At 50.1% G+C, this 23147-nt stretch overlaps 2 protein-coding genes across 3 annotated transcripts in view; both read left to right on the top strand.

Annotated features, from left to right (window-relative positions):
* The window catches only part of LOC132916795 (dnaJ homolog subfamily C member 22), a 262780-nt gene that overhangs the window by 71899 nt on the left and 167734 nt on the right, over nt 1-23147 (top strand). The gene's annotated exons all lie outside the window — the stretch shown is intronic.
* The window catches only part of LOC132916779 (protein bric-a-brac 1-like), a 225490-nt gene that overhangs the window by 51901 nt on the left and 150442 nt on the right, over nt 1-23147 (top strand). The window contains exon 4 of one of the 2 annotated variants that reach the window (XM_060977097.1): nt 2368-3743. In XM_060977097.1, the coding sequence (XP_060833080.1) occupies nt 2769-3743 (975 nt within the window). In that variant the 5' untranslated portion in view covers nt 2368-2768. Of the gene's footprint in view, nt 1-1365; nt 3744-23147 lie in introns of those variants that run through there. The other variant, XM_060977096.1, reaches the window with a different exon arrangement.

Below are 23147 nucleotides of genomic sequence, written 5' to 3'. Positions count from 1 at the left end.
CGTAACTCCGTTATCGGCAAGCAGGACTCGCTAAATACGACCGTTAATATTTTTGCTTGTCTCGAGGAAATGTCAGGTTTCGTCGCGTCCTTGTCGTTAAATAATCATCTGCTCTGTCGCGATCCAATTAGCCCGATAGCAAGCGTGCACCGATCGAGACGCCTTTCCTTCGTATTCTTACACGCGTCGTTGTCGGTTTTTCGTCACCGAAATCCACGCGAAACATTTCAATCTGTTCCATTCGCTCGACACGGAAACTCGCAACGAAACGTTTACAGAGACGGCGAAATCTTCGGCGAGGAAGCGACGCGCTAGAATTTCGCAACGTCTTGACCGCGCGATCCACTCGTTTAAGTCTCAGAGGATGTCGGTGCGAAACGCGCGATCGCCGCAGCTCTGGCTCGCGACCCTTTGTCGTGCGCGTTCCCGCTACTAAAGACGGAGCACAGAGAGTCTGACGTGTGGGAAAAGCGTGGGATCGGTAGCGGCACACGCCATCGACGCGAACGTCCACGTCGCGATCGACATGGAGCGTGCGACACGTCGAAAAGAAGAAGAGAGAAGAGGATTGTTGGCTATCGGGGGGGAAGAAGGAGAATGCGGGAAGAGAGAAGGACACGGTAGGACCGCGAGAACGGGCGCGAACGCGAACCGGAACGGGAACGCGAGCCACGGCGTCGACGGCGGTGGCGGCGGCGGCGGCGGCGGCGGTGGTAGCAGCAGCGGAGGCAGCGATAGCGATAGCGACCACCACCACCAGCGGCATCGGTGCGGCGTGACCTCCTCTCGTCGTCATCGGTGGATCGGAGTTTCGGGAGGCCGATCGGCGGCGGCGGCGGTGGGCCTCCTCTCCGATCTACCGCGGCAGAATTTCTCTTCTTCTCGGCGAGAGAAGCGAGAGGCCGCTCGCGCGAGGAAGAAAGAAGGAGAGGCGGTATGAGGCGGTCTCCGGGGGCGGCGCCTGTCGGCGCGTCCGATCGGAAGGTGAGCCTCCCGATTGGCCGATGCGACGGCGGAGCGAGGGGAACGCGAGGACGCGCGAGCTACGTTGCTTCCTCCACCCGCACCCGTTCTCTTCGCGGTCTCGACGCGGTCTCCGTCGCTCCGCGTCATCGTTTCGCTCGCGCCGACGCCGCCTTCCTTCTTCGTCGCTCGCCAGCAGCTCCGCTCGATGGTTCTTTGTTTCGCCGGTGGTCGTCCCTGTCGCTCCGACCAGCCGCCTTGGCCGTTCTCTTTTCGCCCTCGTCTCTCTCTCTCTCTCTCTGTCGCACCCACGCGCCACTCTCCCCGTGGCTGCCGCGCGTCTCGCGTCTCTCGTCCATCGTCTCTCGCCCCTCGAGCCTCGAGTCGGCGCTGGCACCGCTGCAAACACACGGTATCGGCGCTCGGCCGCCTCACGGACCTCTCTACTGCCGTTCGAGCGAACCGTCGCCGCCGCGAGTCTCTCAGTTGCGACGCGCTCGTCACGGGGTGCAGATCGTGGGCGCTTCGTCGTGTCGCTCCATCGGTCCTCGCAACGCGCGCGGCCACGCATTATCGCGCGTACACGTTTTTCCCTCCCCGTTTCAACAGAGAGAGAAAGAAAGAAAGAGAGAGAGAGAGAGAGAGTCATCGTGATCGAGCTCGAGGCTGCCGAGTGCTACTTCGTCGATTGTTTTCAGTGCTTTCTGGTGTGTACTCGGTGAGACTTGGTAGAAAATACAAAGTACGCGAGAACCGGTGCCTGGAATTGCAACGTTGCTGCGTACTCCTCTTGTCATCGCGATCATTCGACCGAGACACCGACGACCTGTCAGCCGAAATACGAAGGACAGCCGCGTGCTACCGTACACCGTCGATAAAGGGGAGGGAAGTGGACACTCGGAACGAAGTAAACGCGAGAAACGCTAAGCAGAGTTTGTTGGGTGGCGCGCGCGCGCGGGAACTCGTTACGGTCACCCTGTTTTCGAAAGTCGCGCGCGTGCACGCGCGCGCTGGCGCACGCCAGCCGTTTCTTCGATTCGAGTCGACGCGACGCGACGCGTAAATCTTTGGTCCGTAGAGTTGCGCAACGATGCGTTCGATGGATCGCGTTCGAACGTAACGACGCGCGATCCTTTCCGATTGTTCGTGATCGCGATCGAAAGAGGCGGTGGAAAGAAGAGAAGAAAGAGAGAGAGAAAGAGTGAGAGAGTGAGAAAAAAAAAACGGAGAAGACTGTGAAACGAGTCGAAAGGAAAACGGCGATGTTCGATCGCGAGATCCTCGGCAGAAAGATCGCGGCGGCCGCGCACGTTTGACGTACAGACGCGTGCGTTCCCACGAGAAAAACAGACGCGTGGTTCGCGCGTAATTTCGCGCGCCTGCTTGTGTACGTGTGTGTTCCAGATGCGGTCTAGCTGTTGATTCGTTCGCGACCACCGATCGGTAAAAGCATCGACGAACAGAGTTTCGTTGATCGAAAAACGGAGGAAAGAGAAGCGAAGGGCGTAGAGGAGCGCGCCAAAAGTTGGCAAGAGGAGGCGGAGGAGGAGGAGGAAGAAGAAGAAGAAGAAGAAGAGGAAGAGGAGACGGAGAAGGAAGCGACAGTGGCGAAGAAAGAAGAGGTGGAGAAGAACGAGCACGAGAGCGAGAACGAAGAGGAGGAGGAGGAGGAGGTGGAGGAGGTGGCGGTGGTGGAGGACGTGGTGCAGGCGGAGGAGAAAAAGGTGGAGAAAGGGGAGGAAGAGAGGAACGGAAACGGAAGAGGAAACGATCGAGACGCTACGACCAGATCCTTCGTGGAAAACATGACACAGCAAAGCGGCGCTGGGTCGCCCCAGCAATTTTGCCTCAGGTGGAACAACTACCAGACGAATCTGACCAACGTGTTCGATCAGCTGCTACAGAGCGAGAGCTTCGTCGACGTGACGTTGGCCTGCGACGGACACAGCGTGAAAGCTCACAAGATGGTGCTATCCGCGTGCAGCCCGTACTTCCAGGCGCTTTTCTTCGACAATCCTTGCCAACATCCTATCGTCATCATGAAGGACATCAAATGGCCGGAATTGAAGGCCGCCGTAGAGTTCATGTACAAAGGAGAGATAAACGTGTCGCAAGAGCAAATCGGGCCGCTGTTGAAAGTCGCGGAGAGCCTCAAGATCCGCGGCTTGGCCGACGTAAACAACGAGCAAGAGCTAACGTCGAGATCGAGCTTGGAGGAAGCGGCGAACGCGGCAGCGATGCATAGAAAGAAACGACGCCGAACGTCGGACGAGAGATCGCCGCCGCCGGCCTGCAGTCCAGACCGGGTCGCCTCCGGAAGCATCCCCGATGATCAAGATCCGAGCCAAGGCGGCGGAGGCGTGATCGTACCACCTGACATTCACGGCATGCTGCCCAGCAGCTCGACTCCGCGATCCCTCGGATCTCCCGGAACTCCCAACGTCTCTGTAACGCCGCAGATCAACCTCCAGGAACTTCCGGTATCGCTGCCCCTGCCGCCACCGCCACCGCCGCCCCCTCAGCCCGGCCAGCAGAGCTCGCACTCGATATCCGCTCACCACGTGCCTGGCCACGTGACTTCCGGTCCCCACGCCTCCGTCAACCACCTGACCGTACACGGCCAACAGCTCTCCGTTCAGCAGCAACAACAACAACAGCAACAACAACAACAACAGCAACAGCAGCAACACCATCAGCAAGGCGCTGCGGGTCAACCGACTCCCGGGGACGATCTCGAGATAAAGCCTGGCATCGCCGAGATGATTCGCGAGGAGGAAAGGGTGAGTGAGCACGATTTTTCCGCTATTTTTCCTTCCCTATTATTTCCTCGTCTTTCGCGACGCAACGCGTCCACGGTCGTCGACACCACGACGTTCGACTATCACCGTGTTTATCACAACGATCGTTTACGTTCGCGTACAGCCAAATCGCATCGAACGCGAGCGCGCGAACGTCCATAACGGGCATTTTGTCGAACGCGATCGAACCGTTTTATCGACGCTCGATCGGAACGTTGCGGGGAACGCGCGACGTTGCGCGCGAATCTTCGAAACGAGGGGTGACAGAGGGACCAGGGAAAAAATCGATGGGACGTGAAAGCGTTTTTGAAAGTTGTTAATTAGGTTTTGCCACGTTAACGAGATTCGCGGCGGTCGCCGCTTTAGCGGCGAAGTTTCCTCACTGTCGGCACGCGTGGCAGCCTGCACATTCCAGCGAATTCGCGAGAAACGACTTTGGAAAAACGACAGTCGACGAGTTTGCCGACTGGACAAAGTCCCGAGAAAAAGGCGTCGTGTTTATAATTGGAGGATGTTGGTCCGCAGAGTTTCGACGGACCAACAGCTACACAGCGAAGAATCGCGCAGGTTAGGGTCGACGAAGCTGCCAATTACGAACGGCCGAATGTTTTTACCGGAAACGTCGTCTAACGGGAAGACCGAGCCTTTGCCGGAGAGGTCCAATTACCCGGCGATCGGCTTCGACAGTGTGCACTAATTGAGAGTATCAATGAACGTCAATGAGCATAGTCAATATTTGGACGCGGAGCATTCGACCGTTTTGTAACGTTCTTTTTGTTAAAACGAATGACAAATATTGACTACGCGCTCGTTCGCGCATACGTGACACACACCGGGTATCGACTGTTCTCGTTAATTACATCGGGACGACGGTGTCTCCTGCATTATTTATCGTTCGCCACCGGCGCAAGTTATTAAACGAACAGCTAGTGGCCGCGCTTCGTTTCGCCACTCGTCCGTGTCGTCTACCCTGCCACGCGCTCCCAACGTTCTGGTCCGCGTTCCACCACCTTTCGCAAACTTCCACGATCATGAAATCGCTCGTCTCCATCGATCTTTGCCATCCATTCGACCTCAACCTCCTATCGATGTAACGTGTTTTAACACGTTGACTGCTACGACTCTCGTATTCGGATGACAGCAAAGTTTCCGGTAGGGCCGCGTCAGCCGTATTCGGTGGCGCTTGTTTGACTACTTGCGAAGGATCGTCGTAGGTATTTGAAAAGATATTTCAGAGGAAATAATCAAACTATTGAATTGTTATAAAAGTAATACGAAAATGGTTTATTCGAAAAATTATTTACAATGTAAAACTTTAAAGCATTCTATACACAGGTGAGGTTGGTCGGGACAATTTGGACAATAAGTTGTCGTTTTCTTTAAATTCTCTCGAGTCTTTGTTCGGTCCATTCGACGTCTTTTACCTGCATAACATAGTTTGCACGCGCATCTAGTGCTCTTCCGGAATCATTTTTCCCAACGGCGATATTACGCTGACTCCGTGGAAGACAAGGATTTTTTGTATTCTCAGACAACCCTAATAACTTTGCAGCTAACGATTCTCTAAATATTCTAACATTTATATCCTTCCTTGTTGCAATTTTGTAAACCGTCAAAGCGTTTACAACAGAAATTGCCAGAAGGAGTTGAATGCCAAGTTTTCTGTACCATTTGATTCCTTTTCTAATTGTGGTGGCATAAGAAACCAACTTGGTCGGAATAATCTATACCACACTTTCCTTCGTTGTATTCAACAACAGCTAGTGGTTTTAATGTTGCAGATGTCTGTTGGCTTGGAGAAACAGCACGAATGCTACGATCCTTTTTCTACTCGGTACCACGATGGGAGCGTGTCTTGTCGATAAAATTCTCACATCCCGTGTATCTCTCCATTTGAGTACGACAATCTCGTTATCATCTTCTTTCGATACCATCTCCCTTTTACTTAGTTTGCAACGAAGAATATCTTTTGGCAGGAACTTTTTGTTATTCCTAAGTGTTCCCACTACATGTGTCTCGCGGTTTAGTCATAATATCGCTAATTCGTAACTCGTGTAAAAATGGTCAATGTATAATGTTCGTCCTTGGTAGAAAAGTTTCTCTGCAAGCTGTAGACATACATCGTGTGCCAATGCTGTTTCTCTAACACCGTCAACTGATCTACCAGAATAAATTTTCATTGCCCATGTATATCCTCTGCTTGAGTATAATTTGAATAATTTGATCGCGTATTTGTGCGCTTTATTTGCCATATATTGTTTGAAGACGAGCCTTGCGCGCCATGGAAGCAACGTTTCATCAATAACAACGTGTTCTCGAGGCGTGAATATTTTTTCATACTTCCTTTCCAGTTTGTCGAAAATTTTGAGCGACTCGCATTGCTAAAATATCGATGGGAGTACCGATCAGAGAACGCTTGGTACTGCGGCACGCGTGGCCCGAAGGAGATTTCATTGAAAACACGCGTGGCAGTCAACGTGTTAAACAGATTTTTACCTCCTTCGAGGACGAGCAAATAAATCGGAATATCGTAAAAGCAAGTAGTTACAATAGACAGTGTAGGAAAGCCGTAAGAAACAACGATTTGTCGATCGATTGGCGAGAAAATACGGTCGGATCGATGATAGAGTGAAAGAAGAAAAAAATGGTCGGTAAATTTCGACGGAGATTCGTGGTTTGTCGAGCACAGCGGAAAATTGAGGCCGAGTATTATTTTTCTATCGTGGCTATACGTATATCGGTGTGGTGACGCAATCGGCTATGTATAATGGCTATAACATTCCGCGGAATTCCATTATGTTAACGCAACCACGTTCCAATTCTCCGGGCATGCCTGCTCGTATCGTAATACGCTAGTGTATCGCGACTGTTCCGCGATACCGGCGCGAAGCCTCTCCGATTAAAATGCCTAATTGATGCGGGCTCGCCTAATAGGAGATGCGTGCGTTTGCAACAAGAGCGCGCAGCCTGCGTGAAAATCCGTCCAAGGGTCGTTCACGACCTACCATGGAAAATTACACGCGATAAAACCAACACCTGCTTACTTTTCCTCCAGTGCTCGTACGTACGAACGATCTCTCCGGTTGTGTATAGGCGAGCGCGCGCGTGTCTGCACTTGCCTTGCCAACCAACGATGTATATAACATGGTGAAAAATACTCCCTGGCGAGAAGCGCGCCACTCAAGGATGGATTATTAAAGATTTAGTCGCCGCAAAGGATCGTTCTCAGCGTTGCAGCTGGATTTCCTTCGGATTAAGAGCTTTAATGAAACGAAATTTAAATATAAATTGTCTTTTAACTCTGGCCGATCGGTTGGAAATTCGCCGGCGGCAACGTGCGCGTACCGCACCGCGATACGAGGCAATCCGATCTTTCGTTGGAATTTCGCTAGGCGATCGTCCGAGCCGAGTTATCGCTTACCGCGGCAAGAAGCACGGAACGCGTGACAACGGACGGCAGAAACGCGTACACGACGTCGAACGCGAAAAGCAGCAAACTACGATCACGCGGTCGGTGAAGGCTGAAAAGTCGGGCTGGAAAAAATTTAATCTTTGCTCGCGTTATTCTTTTTGGTAATAACCGCTTCGCCCCTCCTCTTTCTCTTCGCGTCGTCCGTTGTACGCAGTTCGTAAGAGCGAGTTAGACCGATCGCTGTCGCGTCGAGAGACGGAGAGACGCACGGACGGATAGGCGAAGAGAACGGCGGAAAGAGAGGACGAGGGAGAAGATGGGTGGGGAAAAAAAGTGGCAGAACGGTAAATCGTGAATCGTGAATCGTGTAGTAACCGGGCGAGCGCCATTCATCCTGATACGCAACGGATGCGACTACATATTTCCTTCGTTCCGTTTAAATTAGTGTTTTTGCCGTACGGTCTTGATTGTGTTTTCGCGGGCGTGCGGCGCGCGCTGCGACAACGTCCGCGTCTACCTTCGCAGCGGACACCGTCTACGCGCGTACACGTGTACGCACGCGTATCGATTCCGCGTTGATGAACGCGTAACGGCCTAGCTAAGCGATATATCAGGAGCGTCATTTCGACGGGCAGAGAGTGGCGCGCGATACGAGCCGCGGCAAAATTGAAAAGTTTGATGTATTAAAATGCGACCCCTTCTTCGAAACGTGGAGAAAAAAAGCCGCACCATACCCGACGCGCGTTCACCGTCTGCGCTCTCGCCTACTACTCGATTACGCCGCCCGTCAAAAAGTGATCGAGAGTTTTCGTCTATCGCCGCTTTCATCTTAAGTCGCCCCTTTCGCTGTCCGTCCAATTCCAAACCCGACGCGCGTTCTGTCGCACAACCGTCCGTAAAATCGAACACGCGTCGTACGAAACGGCCGTTCAGGTACTTTGGTTCGCTTTTTCTCCATACCTGCGCTCGCCCGTCATACGGAAATTCGACGACGATGGTCCTGTCCTCGCTAGCTTCTGGCGATAGCGGTTGGCAGGCGGCTGCGCGTCTTCGCCACAGCAAAGCGCCAACGATGAACCTGAAGAAATTGGTAGGTACCTGTGCGTGACCAACGGTTATAATTTCGTCGTGCGATCTCGACGGAAGGAAGAAAGGGGCGAGGCCGATGAAGGGAAACCGGGACGCAGTCGAACAGACTGGAAACTCGAACGAGTTGAAATAGACAGAGTCGAAGCGTAGTAGCCGACTCGACTCGTTGTCGGTTCTGTGTTACGTAGCATCCATCCGCACACACTGTTTTATAATAAGGGACGGTATAATGCTATGTGTTTGAAATATTTCAAAAATTGCTTTCCTAGGAAACTCTCCGTATAATGGCAATACTTGGAACGTAATCTCAGGCTAACCGAACCGCATACACTTAACTTTGCCTCTTCGTCCTTTCCCGTTACCATTTCTCCCCCTCGTTGCTTAGCTTGCCTTCTCGCTTAGCTTCGTTGCTCGGTCAATCGGTTTTCCCTCTCGTTTCGTTCCCTTACGTTTCGCCAAATTCGATGACGTCGTCCGAAACCGTTCAGTTTCTGCCGAATTTCCAAGATATTCGTCGGCAGCGCGTGTCTTCAACAGGAGGAAAAGACTGGCGATGTTTCTGACAAATATTGCCTTGGCAACTAAGTGATTGCAGATTTTGTCATTAGGTGGTATTGACAAAGTCCGCAATCACTTAGTTGCCAGCTCAGTAGATCGCGAGACTACAATCCGGGGACCTGTTTAATTCACCGAATTAACTTAATTTGCTTGCTGAAAGATGGGCCCTTTGATAGGACAATTAAAGCGAGACTGAGCGAGAGGCAAAGTACGGACGTAAAGTAACGTGGAAACGCGTAATCGCCAGCGACTACGTGCGGAAAACTGTGGTGAAAATCCAACCGCAAGCTGGAAATTCTCGTAAGGAGTTTCGCGTAATAAGGTAACAAGGCGGAACGTTAAACACGGCGCAAGAACGAACGGTTTATCTGGAAACAAAAAAATCGTCGGAAGAACCGCGCGATTAATTTTTTACCGCGCCGCGTCCGGACGTTTCGCCGTCGTCCTACGAACGTCGCAGCTGGAGACGTGGCGCGACGCGCGACCACCGAATCGCGACGTCTGACGATTCGAACGATTGCCGATTGCGAGGACGAGAGCAATTCGTCGGAAAACGGAAAGGGGAGCAGCTTTGCGGTTGTTAGCCAACGGCGATAAGCGTCGGAGGAAAGGGTGAGCAAGTAGACCGGACCCGAATGGGCGGAGGGGTTGAGAGGGAGGGTAGAAACGAACGTTTCCATTTTGAAAATGCAACGCAGGATGGATCTGGTGGCGCTATGTACGGCAGGCGACAGCTCCGACGAAGCCGCGGTAAATCAGAAATTATCTTGCGTCGCGTCCGAGTTGCGCGCTGCCTTTTCCCATCGAAACGCGCATAAATATACGGAGCGGCGGGCGACGAGGAAACGCTGGAAACAGAGGAGAACCAATGCGAGAAAGAGAGAGAGGGAAAGGGATGGTGGCGTCCCGCGCATCGTGCATCGTGCATCGTGGTTCACCGTGCATCGCGCGTCGGGCATCAGCGACGTACGCTGCGATGTATACCGCGCACCGTGCGCCGCCCTATGCCCCGTACGATATTCGTATCGTTCACTATACATCGTACGCGATACACGATACACGATGCACGATGCACGGTGCACGATACACGATACACGACACACGATACAGCCGCAACGCGGTCCGACCGAAGCAACGTCGACTGCGACGGAGGCGCGCGTCCCTAGCCAACGCGTGTGCGTGTGTGTCGAGCGGCATGCGCGCGCGAATCTCCGCTCCGGCCCGCAGATATATTAATACGTAGACTGTACGTCGCGGTACGCGTGACTTGATGGACGGATGACCGGACCATTCCGCAGATTGCTTCGCTCCCGATTCCGACCGGAAGCAGATTTATAACCTCTCGTCGTTATCTGCCGCGCAACGCCAGTCGGGCCCGGACATTCTGGCTCCTCCGCTTCCGCTCGATCATCGATCGATCGTGTCTCGTCTTTGCGAGACTCTTTTTTTCTTGCATTTTTTACTCGCCGGCCCGTGGCAAACGTTTTTCGATGCTTTTAACTTGTAGCGGCACTCGACAGCAATCATAGTCGAAAGACGGTAGCGCAGTGGTTAGCGCCTTAGATTACGAACGTTCGGGACCCGGGTTCAAATCCCAGCGACCCATAGTCCGATTTTTCTTCCACGATACAAAAATTAGAAAAAAGCAGCGATACCTCAGCAGCGACATCTACTCTAAACAAGCAACAGAAAAATCTATCTCGACCTCTATACTACAAGCCAGCCAGTAGTGTAGCACTATCAGCCTCTAACACCACAACTACTAAAATTAGTAAACTACACCCCGCACCTCGAACTTTTACTCGCCGGCGAATGGAAAGGAGGGAAACGGCGGGCAAGACATACGCGCTCGGATACGCAGAGGGGAAACTGGTGGCGCGAGGCGTCTCGCGAAAGAACGACGGAAAAACGGTGGTGGACGAAGGGCGAAAGAGAGAGAGAAAGAGAGTATATGGGTCTTTTCGATTTGAATCGAATCGTGGAAATCCAGCCTCCCTCGTTTCGGCCGGTACACATCCCTGAAACGCGACGCGGGCGTCGCGATAAATTAGATTTAATGACTGTCGCAAAAAAGCGCGATATGAAAGTCGAACGCGCGGGACGAACCGATAGAATTAAATTCTAGGATATTCGATTACATTCCCTCTCCCCTCCCTCTGTCTCTCTCACTCTCCTCGCCTGTTTCTGTTCGTCCTGCTCTCTTCGCGTCCCGTTCGTCCTATCCTCCTCTCTAGCCAATAAAACGGATCGCTGTTCGTTGCTGCACATCCGAGTTTTCACCGGCGTCGACGTGCAACCGAAAAAAACCCTCGATCGCGTATAATAGGCACGCGCGACCTATAGAAATAAGACACGCGGCGATGACGCCCGTTTAATTCTGACACGAAAGCCGAGCGACGTTTCGTCGAGTTTTCCTCCCTCTTCTGCCGGCGTCGCGCATCCTACCGCTTGTTTTACGCTTCAATGCCTCGAACGGTTGAATCGCCGAGCAGCGTTTAAATCCGCTCCCTCGAAACTCGCTACGCTTACGCGTCGATTCCACCACCGGTGTACTCGGATTGCCGCAGCCTACGCTTTCTCTTCTTTTCTTTCCTTTCCCTTTGTCGTTCCGTCTTTTTGTTTCTTCTATTTTCGCCTGCTGTTGTCTTTATTTTCTTCGTTCGTCCTTTCGAATGGTCCAACAGAACCAACGACAGGCTGGAAAATTCGGCTAAACATCGAGATATCCAGCTTACACTAACGTACGTTTATACGAAGCAACAGCAACGTTCGACCGTGCTTTTGCTCTTGCGAATCGATCAAAGGAGTTTGGAGAAACGCGCGTGAATCTCTTACGCGCGTATATTTGTACATATTACATAGGAGCTGGCTGAGTCACGCGCTCAAATTTGTTTGTCGGAACGGCGTGGCGAGTCGGTTAATGCCGAGCGTTACACTAATAGGAGGTAGAATATAATCTCATTTACGTCGATGACTCACGTCGCGATACTTGCAGCGAATATGATTCATTCGATCCGATTTGTACGATCGCCGCTCCCTCGTTGCTCCAACGCAACTTCGGTTCCATGCGAAAGATATTTAGGCGCATTTGCTGCACCGGTCGTTCACCGATTTTCTCAAATAACCGTGAATTTCCTCGAAAGGATGATCCGAAACAGATTAACGCTAGAATTACCGATACTTTGACACGAAGCCACTCCTACCAAAATCAGTGAAAATGGTCTTTAAAAAATACATAAGAGTAGAATACTTATAGTACATTTTTGGTATTTTTAGTGCAGCTGAGACCATCATCCCCAAACGAGGGTTCACACGTTTATAAAATTGTAGAACCAGTCGCTTTGACTGCTGTGGTAGTTCTAGCGTTGGCATCTAGCGATCCAGCGACCGATCGGCAATTTTCCTGATATCTGATATCGTCGTATCGAATAATACGCAGTAAAAATTGTAAAAACGCGTGGGAAGTTGTAGAAAACGAGGAAACTGGTTAATTGGGCTTCGATAAACAGATCGCAGGATCTTTTACACTTCGACAAATACCAGTCATTTTGGTACAAAATCATTTTCAGTTTGAATAAATAAAAACAAAATAAAATTCATTATATCATTCTTTTACTTATCGTTGCGAAAATAAAAAGAAATATAACATGAAGTAGGAATTTTAAAATGAAATTGTCAAACCAGTCATTTTGTCTGGTATTGGTATAAGTAGCCTTGATACAAAACTATTTTCAGTTTGAATTCCTTAAAAGCAAAATAAAATTCATTATGTTATTTTTCCTTATCGTTGCGAAATTCATTACATCATTGCTGAAGAAAATATAACATAAAGTAGAAATTTTAAAATGAAATTGAATTAGAATGAAATGGAATTAAAATGAATTTTAAAATAAAACCGGTCAATTTGACTGGTGTTAGCATCCTGATGACTGATATCTTCATATCGAATGGTACGCAGCAAAAATTGTAAAAACGTGTGGGAAGTTGCACAAAACTGGCTAATTGGGGTTCCATAAACAGATTGCAGGGTCTTTTACACTTCGACGCTTCGATCTTTTATACTTGGTATAAGTAGCTCTGATACAAAATTATTTTCAGTTTGAATACATAAAAACAAAATAAAATTCATCGTATTATTCTTTTAATCATCGTCGCGAAAGTGATTATCGTTGCGGGAAGAAGATATAACATAAAGTAGGAATTTTAAAATAAAGAAGAAATCAAGTCAGTTTGACTGGTGTGGTAGTTTTAGTGTTAAACGGATACTCGTCGGTGCGGGCGATCGATTTTCGAAAGTCTAGCGAATATAACGAAGGACATTGGGATGGATAGAAGGAAGCGTTTAACAGCGGAGGAAGTTTCTTCGCGGAAGCTAGATTAGTCGAGTTGCAAGAAAATAGCGGGTCGAGATAAAAGCGAATCGGTCCCGAGAAACCCATTGTCTCGCACCTCGTTTCGTATTCCTATCCGGCCGTTAAAAATTCCATGTTGCATTGTACCGTTGAGATTGCGTCTCGAAGGAGAAAACCGCGCGTCGATCGTCGACATCCGTCGAGTAGTCGGCCGACCCTTTCGAGTTTTCGCACCTGTCGCTCTGCTTTTCGACGATCGAAATTTCGCGCCGTCTTGTACGACGAAAGCGACGAAACCGGTGCAGCGTAAACGAAACCACGTAATGCTCCGTGTCTGTCGCGTATATCGGCTAGAACTGTAGAGATGGCGGCCCATTGTCTGGACTACAAATTAATCCGGCGATCGATACGTAGCAACGTCTTGGCCGGGTACACGCGGTGTGGTGACTCGCGGAAACAAAGTCGATAGAATGGCCGTGCACTGCTGTGCTATGGTATGCGGCGTGACGCGATGCGACGCGCTATATTGCGCGATACAACGAGCTACGAAATCGGTTGGCAGCGAGCAAAAATACGCTCGATCGAAGACCAAAGTCGATAGCCCTCGGGCCGTTTCACCCAACGTGTCCCGTCAACCACCTTCGTCGTCGTTTCTTGCGCGCTCCTCATCGTTCCGTGCACCTTCCACGTCGATGAAAACGCGGTACGGCAAGGTCGAACTGGAAATTCTCTGGAGACGCGATCGGACCGACGCGCGTCGACCTCGTCCTATCCTTCTCCCACCGACTGACTTTCCACGAGAGCCGGTAACGCGTTAGAATATTCAGCTAGAAAATAAAAAAGAAAAGGTTCCCGGACGATGGAGGGTATTGCATTAACCAAGATTGCTGACGATAAAATGAAAATAATGCGGAATGACGTGCGCGCTGGCGAGGGAGGATGAGAACGGGCCGAGCCGAGGTTGAACGAGGGGGTGAAAAACGGATAAAGATAAAGTACGAGGCAAAGTAGGTTCGTGAGAGTGTGCCGGCCAGAGAGCCAGGATCATCTGGGTAAGAAAGAGAAGGAAAGCAGGGTAAGAAGGGGTGAAGGAAGTAGGCGCGCGAAGAGTCGTCGGCGGTGAAGGAGGGACGACCCGACTGCCACGCTGTTAGCTTGCAGCGTAGTGGTAGAAGTGCAGTAGCTGGGGCGCGAGGAAGAGACGATGTCGGAGGATGAGACGTTGGGTGAGAAGCGTGAGCGCGAGGATAGCAGCGGGGCTAGACGAGGCGACTGCAAGGAAGCCACGAGTGCGAGAGCGAGAGGCGATGAAAGGGCCGGGAGTAGCAGAAAGACGTCAGGAGATGCTGATAATTGCGTGAAAACTTGTTCCGTGCGAACAAACGTTTCTGAAAACGCGTTTTCGATCGCTGCGAGTAAAGTCGCTTTATCCATCACGATTTTCAAAGCGCGTTTCGATTTGGCGACGAAGGTCGTTTATCCTCGACGAATACTGGAAGCGACGAGCCACAGCGATCATTCGTCTGTTACGTTTACGCGAGACCTCGAACGAAAAGGAAAGGAACACGTAGGTGGTTGATAGAGACGCTGGCGAAGGTGAGAGCAGATAACGTGGTCGACGCTGATCGTAGACAGGAGCTAGAAAAAGTAGACGAAGAGAGAGAGAGAGAGAGAGAGAGAGAGAGAGAGAGAGAAGAAGCGAAAGAGACACGGGGGTGGCGGATGAGGTTGCAGCGATGACGATGCAGCAGGAGGTTAATGTATTCGGTCGTGGAGCATAAAGCGGTGCTGTGCGGCGTTTACCACGTAGCGCGTAAAACGTGCAAGTACACGTGTAAAACCCACGTACGTACACGGTTGACACGGTCGCGTGGCACGCGAGCTTCTTACTCACGGCAGGTAAAGTACTCGCGAGTCTCTGCCGAGAGAAGTTTCATCTCACGGATCAATCTCTTTGCCGCGTTCCCACTGCCGGACAAAACTGTGCTGGCGGCACAGGAAATTTTTAATATCGCGAATGCGCGACTCACGACCAGACAATTAACGAGATTTCGCGTTAGAACGCGCGGCATGAGCAGTGGCAATGGTAATTTAGAAGTTTAATATCGGTGGCATGATTTCTCACCGGCTGATCGATAATCATCGGCTGCGCATCTTTTGTTTCGCGCGGACGGTGACAGCAGCCTGGAGGAACGCGGTCCAGTCCCTCGTTGGTTGGCAAATCGTCCGCGCGCTAGGGAACCGAACGGAATGGTTTCGAGCGGCGAACGAACGCCCACGCGAATTCGGTCCACGAACGGCGCACCGCCGGCTGCACGACGGGTGGCCAATCGGTGAAAAAAACCGGGACTAAAAACAGAGGGCCTCGTACACAGGGGTGGTTCCATAATCCTGCGCCCTGCGACGTGGAGGTGGGGTAAATGCGCGGGTGCGACAGCGCGAATTCCTGCCGCCCCACTCTCGATGCACCTGCACGTGCATCGCATCGACTGCACACACGACTCATTCATCGTCTCCTCCTCCTCCTGTTCCTCCTGCTCCTCCTTCTCCTCCGCCACTCCACCCCATTTTATTCCATCCCATTCCTCCGCCAATCCCTCCCCCTCTCGCTCCTTCCGCCCCCCGTCCCTGCCCTCTTCTGCCCTGCCCTGCCCTGCGCTACCCGTCCCTCCTCCCCCCTCCGAATGCTTTCCACGGCTCGCCTTACGCCGTTTCGCCTTCTTCTAATCTTCTTCTTCTTCTTCTTCTTCTTCTTCTTCTTCTTCTTCTTTACCTTCTTGTCCTCTTTCTTATTCTCGCGCTCCTCTCTCCGATATTCTCTCGCGACGTTATTTCGCCGATCCGATTATACGTAGACGACCGGTGACCGCTTTCAGAGTATCACGTTTTGCTATTCGATCCCGTTACGTGGCATTCGCCAAATGTTTAACGTTCGCCGATCTGTTTCTTCGGGTTCGATCGATCGGCCGATTTTTCAGTCCAATGTTTCCTTTCGAACGGTCGGCATTTGCTTACGCTGAAAATTACGGTCCCTTGGCGAAAGCAGCGGTAGAAGGGCGGCGTGTAATCGAATTGGAAATCTTTGCTGGTCGTTTTGGAAACAGCGTGGGAAGCAGCGGCGATACAGGTGGAGCTTTAACCAAGAAAAAGGAAAATCGAGTTAGGAAAGTTGGATTCCGTTAATTTGTAACAGTAGTGGCCATGGATCGTCGATTGCTCGACGACGCACGAGTTGCAGGCAAATCCGAAATTCCTAGCACGAACGGCCGATCCTCGCTGCATTAACGTTTCATCGCGCTCGGTACATACGCCAGGGTGGCACATCGATCGTTACAAAGTTCGGACTCGAGCGTCGAAGAGACGCGCTCTTATGCCAGAAAGAGAAAGCGTAGAAGAAGAAGAAGAAGAAGAAGAAGCAGAAGAAGAAGAAGAAGGAAACGGAGAACGTGGAAAAGAGATATGACGCGTCCGTGATAGAGAGACACCGACACCGTGTTAGACAGAGACGGTCCGGCGAATCGTCGCGTCGAGACGTACAGTGAAAGAACGAGAGAGAATGGGAGCGGTGAGTGGCACGGACCGGCTGAAGTGTAGAACGGGGGAGGACCGACGGCGACGCTGACGGAGACGGCGAAGACGAAACGAAGACGAAGATGGCGAAGCAGAGAGCGAGAAAGTTGGAAGAAGGTGTGCGAGGGATGGGCAAAGGGAGAGAACGGCAACGAGCAAAAAGAGAAGGCAATGAAAGACACAGAGAGAAAGAAAGACGCGTAGAGTGGGACGAGAGGAGAGTAAGTTGACTTTGCATTATTTAAACGGCGTCCTAGCACGGTAACACGTGTTCTTTTGAAGTCTCGCCCCCTTCAAATATTCAGACTGACGTCACCGCCGTCATATTCTTCGCTCGTGGAAACCCAGCAAAGCATATACGCTTGGAATACGCGCGTTCCTTCTATCGCCTTTTCGCCTTCTCTAGTTTGTCTCGCGTCTCTTCCTTCTCCTTTTCACCACCTCCTTTTCTCTCTCTCTCTCTCTTTCTCTTTATTTCTTCCTCTTTTTTTCACTCGATCGCGCGCCATCCAGCCAGGCGCCTTCCGATCGTCCAGCTCGTCGTCGTCGCTTTCGCCCTTTCGTCAAAGTTCGTGTTTCTCGCGATCCCATAGCGAAATATGGGTTTCCTCTATGTACGATTTTTCGTTTCTGCTTGGCGTTCGAAAGCTTGGAAAGCGATGCTCGTCGCAAGAATCGCGGACAAACGCCACTCGATTGTTTGCTCGTCGCTGGACCACCGGTTGCCGTTTCTCGGACTTGCCGACGCATTCCGGAAAAACTGAACGCGCCTTGGAAATAAATATTATTACCAGGCACGAACGATAAAAACGATATTGTTTCGCAGACCGAATTATCGCGCACCGGCGAAAGCGTTTTACGCGCGCTTTTATGCTCCGTTATTTTTTTCCTTCGGCCGAACGATCGTTCCGAGAATCGTTGACCGCTATGAAAATCGCTGCCTTCGTTCCGACAGTTTTTATTCGCGAAGCGTCCGAATCTTCGTCATCGTCTTTTCTCGTTCCGAATTTTCCACCATAAGGCGCAATGAAATTCCTATCGAAATGTACGCGAACGAAAGTCGAGTGGTGCGGCCGTTGACATCGGCGCAACTTGACGCAAGGTCCTGCCCTTGAAACTACGGTCGATTTCGAATGTTACGTCCGTTAGGACGCGCGGCGCTAGATTCACGCGACAGGGTTATCGCGCTCCGTTAACGAGCCCGTAATCGCCGTTCTTCCATCGTTTCGTCGATCATCGCTTCCGTCTTCTCCACTTCCTCTCGTTTCCGCCATATCGAACAGCCGAACGTTTGCTTTTATCAACGAAAGAGAGTGACATGGTCGAGGGAATCATAAGCGCGCGACTTAAGGAAACTTGGATTTTTTATTATTTTCCGATCTTACGAACTAGCAGCAACGAACGCTCGCTGTAGCTAAATTGAAAAATGAAAGCGTTCGTCTGCCGCGCTGTTCCACGGAACAATAATAATCGGATGATTTCATGGCGCATTTCAGCACATGTTTGGCTAAGTATAGACTACGAGTAAAAAAGCTTTTTTTAAAACAGCTTCTCGCTGATCGTTTCGTTTAAACGATAGTTTAGTCGATAGTGAAACCCATAGCAGATAGGATAGTCGGTTGGCACTTTCGTTTTATCGTATTTGATTAGAGCGTGCGAACGTTGCTTCGCCTGGTGCGTAAACCGACCGGAAGAAAGGAACTGCCGAACCTCGCAGCTTCAACTTACGTCATGTTCGTACGAAACACGCTGTTTATTATATAACACTGGAGAGCGTTCAACGAACCGCTGAATAGACCATTCAACGCGTTTCTAAGGGACCGTTAAGTTATTCCGCGGATATAATTGACGCTGAAGTCCGCGTGGGACTCTGGCTGCGCACGCTCTCGTAACAAACTGCTTGCAAAACATTTCAGTTCAGCGTTTACACGCGTCCTCTGTCCTTGTCGCCTCGGCTTTCTTCCTGCTTTCTTTTCTGTCGCGCGACCAGATTCTCTTTCTTATTCCCTTCCGAGTTTGCCGGCGCGGGGCAACGACTGAAGAAAAGGTAGAGGGCAAAGCGGAAGGGAAAGGAGCGCAGGAGAAAGGAAGACGAAAGAGCGCGCGCGCGCTTGCAGATGCGACGGTGGAAACTCGGCAAAGAGTGGAGAGTTGAACTAAAAAGAGGCAACTGGGCGATGCTAGAGCGTAATTGAAACTTTGTTTCGCTCGCGACAATGCCGGAAATTGTTCCTACCAGCGATTCGACGAGGGCTCTCCCGTCTTGTTCTCGGATCGCTTACCGTCCGGCCGACCGTTTAAATCGGAGAAGAGCAAGTAACTCACGCCCCCGCGATTCCTACCTTTTTCTTTCTTTCTCTCCCTCCCTCTTTGTTTTCCTTTTTCCACTTTTTACGCTTACCACCTGCGATTTCAAACGATTCTCGCCTTGCCGCGAGCTCTCGTCGTCTCTGGATACTCCACCACCAAGGCTTTTTCTCTCCTTTCCTACGTTCCTTCGTGCTCTTCTTTTTTCCATCTCTTCCTCGTTCTTCTACATCTTCCGTTTTTTATAATAACGCACGGTTCGGATATCCTGCAGCGGCGCGAACCCAACCGAATAAATTCGACTTTTCCCCCGGGAGGTTTCCTTTCGATGGTTCGAGACTGGGCGCGATTCCCTCGCGCCACGTGGCTTACGCACGATCGGCAAACAAGGGCTTGTTCCGTTTAGTCGTGGCAGATATGATATATGGGAAAGGCGAAGGCAACGTGGTGGGCCGCGTCGAGACGGGGTTGCAACCACACAGCCACGTTACAAAGGGTCGGGTGTTATCGGCGACGCGCGGCCACTCTCACCACTACGCGCGCCAACTTGTACAAACGCAACGACGTGTCATCTCGAGAGAGGGAAAGAGGCGAGCGAGCGAACGAGGCTGAGAAAGAAAGAAGAACGGCAAAGTGGCGCTCTCGAGAAGCGCCTGTCTGCCGTAAAGAATGCAGGCAGCTCCTCGTTTGCTTAGCTCGCTAGAAACGGCCGGGACTGCGCTTTCAGAAGGAACGGCAAGCAGTGCGAGGCCGCTACCGCGTCAACGAATCGGCGCAGCCGGCCGAAAAACGCTCGGTTCCGGCAAAAACGCGCACCATCTACCGTCTTCTTAGTCTCGTTTCTTCTTGCCATAACACGTTGGTCGCCGCGTCTCCCGTATCTGTGTGATGGTATGCTTCCGTGGGGCCCCAAATATTTTTTTTTTTTTTTTTTAATTTGGTAGACTATTTACAGTCAATTCTCATACAGAATTTTAAGTAAATTATTCTCGCGTGGTACTGTAACGTGGATTATAAGAGTTTATAGTATGTTTGAGTCTAATGCTTCAGTCTAAATCCGTCGTGTCAAGTAATTGGGTAATTAACGCGGTTTTGGTGGTCGTTGACTCTTATATTATATCTGTTTCTGAACTTGGATATTTCTCCTTTGACTGTGGGTATCTTGAGGTCGTGATGTATTGTTTCCTTGGTAACATACCAAGGTGCATCTATTAAGGATCTTAGAGTTTTTGATTGGGCTCCAAATATAGTTGACGCTCTTTTTGTTCGAGTTAATTAAATATAGGATATACATAAAAATATCAAAAACACATTTTACCATACTTTTTATTAATAACATATTACATTATGCTATGCCGCATGGTATTCGTTAAAACGTTCCAAATACGTTTGAGGTGGTTTTGGACACTTCGAACAATATGTTTCAGTCTTTTTTACGTTTTTCCTCGCTTCTTCGCGTGCGGCAGTTTGACTCTTCTTCTCGTAACATAGAGTGCACGTCCTTCTTACAGGCTTGTCCTGCTGATTCTTACGAATCTCCAAATGGTAGGACACCTTCTTCGTTTTCTTCCGATGGTTGTCGGGCACGGTATTTTCCGACGACACATCGGACCATTCGGAAACGAGAATTTCCCGAAATTTTCTTATCTGTATTTTTTTGTTTGTGGCTGTTTGGTACACAATATGAGCATTTACTATAGTTGTTCGTAAGAGGAAATGTAGTGCTAATGTCGGATACCACTTGATGCTTTCCCGTATCGTAGTGGCACATGAGACCATCTGGTCACTTGTGTCGATACCAGTTTTTCCATTATTCTATACTACTCTCCTCACTTTCAAATATATTTTCACGCTGTCTACTGAACATTTGGAGGATGAAAAAATCACCGATGCGCGTCTCACGAGAAGTACGCTTCTCGACTAAATGAAAGATCTGGGGATATCTGTCACGAGATCCCCCGGAACACGATCGGATTTGGCCCCCTCAGGAAACTTAGCCGAATTACGCTGCGCGACCAACGTGTTAAATACCTCGCCTGACAACGCTTCCGTGCCATCTTCTCGCGTTATTTCCATCCTAACGATGCCACTTAATTGCAGTTTCGCCGCGCCGCGAAAACAAAGGGTTTCGCGTGGAGGGGCAAGCGAAACTCGACCGGAGGTCGATATCGTTCGACTTTTCGCTTCGCGTTACGGACTCTCGAGAACGCGAATCCAGGGAGTTCGCCGACATCGATCGAACGAGGGTTGCCGTTATACGTGTGTGCGTATGTAAGCACTGAACACGGTGCTGTCCACAATCAAGACGTTTCCAACGACTCGACGACTCGCTCTCCCTCCACTATTCTCATTATTATTATTATTATTTGGATAAATCTTTTGATAGGAAAACGAGAGCAAAGAAATAAGAAAGATACACAGCAATATACGTAAAAGTTAAAGTATACGTCCCATGGAGCGTCTCTCAGAAGATTTGGCCAGATGAATAGACGTCACGGCGAATGGGCAATTCGATTTAACGCGGTTAAGACACTTTAATTGCCACGCCGAAATGCTCACTACGCCACGGTGTTTTAGACGCAAAATTTGTTCTTCCGTGAAAATGTTTAATCCTTGAAAGTGTCGATTATATTGAAGATTTGCTCCAATTGTCAATTTGCATTCAATTTTTGCTCACCAATGACCAAGTTGGCAGTCGAAGTGTTAAAATAGCGACAGGTGGTGCGCGTGTGGAAAAGAGCAGTTTCTCAGCGATGTAGGAAAAACGTAAGGAACGAACGATCGAACGATCGGCTGATGTTTCTACGAACTTGATGCCCATGATTCTTCCGTCACTCAATGTCAGAAGATTGAGAGTATTTAGCGCTACACGTCATAGGACCACCGCTGTGTTCGTCCGTGAATTTGGTTGACGTAGGAATTATGATACGCAGAGCAGATCAGTACTTTTGTATTATGAAACATCCTAATCGCTGAATAATGGAGCGCTGCAATCGTAAGAGCGTGGTCGTTATCAGCGGAGAATTTAGGAATAAAAAAAGACTGAATCGTCGAGAGATTACGAGAGATGACGTTACAATGTGTGGTAAATGAGAAGTTTGTACTGCAAGTTGACACTTTTCGCTGCTTAACGTGGACAACGGTGTTCCATTTATACGTAGCACGATCGAAAAGTGAATTATCTTTCTTTAAATCTGTCAAGACGATGCTGAATTAATTGGATACAGCGTTGCGGATGCCATCAGAGATTTTCGGATCATCTGCATACGATCAAAGTCTAGTATGGTTATTTTCGAATGGGGCGAGAACAGAGGAGGGAAAAGCAAGAAGGATGGACAGGGAAAGTAACCTTTAACACGGGATACGTGTCGGGTCGGCTGTCCGCGGATAAATATGTATAAACGCGAGACGAACGACAGCGTAAATACGCGTATGCGCCACGACTTTCATTATTCATTACGCTCACGTACCGTTCTATTTTAACATACTCGGTGATGCGTAACTCTCGACGATTTTACGATCCGCCGGTGTCTTCTTTGCAGTCTCGTTTACGAGCGATCCGTTCGATCGAATGGAACGTGATCGGTGCGATGAGAATTTAAGTTTCGCGACTCGCCGCTTCCGCTAACAACGTGCGCGATATTCTCGGTCAAAGTTACTCGTTGCATCGGCATCGGACACTCGGTACGTGAACTTTTGATCGAGCGTCCAGACATTTATTTGCTTCTGAAAAATATATATGATTAGAAGAAATTGAATTTGAACGTCGGGAATTTCGTATTGCCCGGGTTCGATGAAACCTGGCGTATCAAAATATCAATTATCCGTCTTTTTCGTTTTCAAAAGATACTCGTTAACGCTAATGAAATATCGCCGCACACGTCGTTAACTCGGTCGATGATCGCGTATTTCTTCTCGGATTTTGTTCGTTCGATCAACCGCTCTGTCCCTTTATACGTCTATGACGTAAATTACCGCGATCTAATAACGATGAAAAACTGGTGACAGATGACGGGGGCTGGGCGGGCCGAGATGCCACAGGGCGGAACAGGGCGGGACGTTGGACTTTTGCTTTACGCCGTATCGATTTCACGCAGC

Source organism: Bombus pascuorum, chromosome 2 (genome assembly GCF_905332965.1).
Source record: "Bombus pascuorum chromosome 2, iyBomPasc1.1, whole genome shotgun sequence".
Taxonomy (NCBI): domain Eukaryota; kingdom Metazoa; phylum Arthropoda; class Insecta; order Hymenoptera; family Apidae; genus Bombus; species Bombus pascuorum.
Note: the sequence above shows the minus strand (reverse complement) of the source record. Positions and strands in the feature narration are given on the sequence as shown.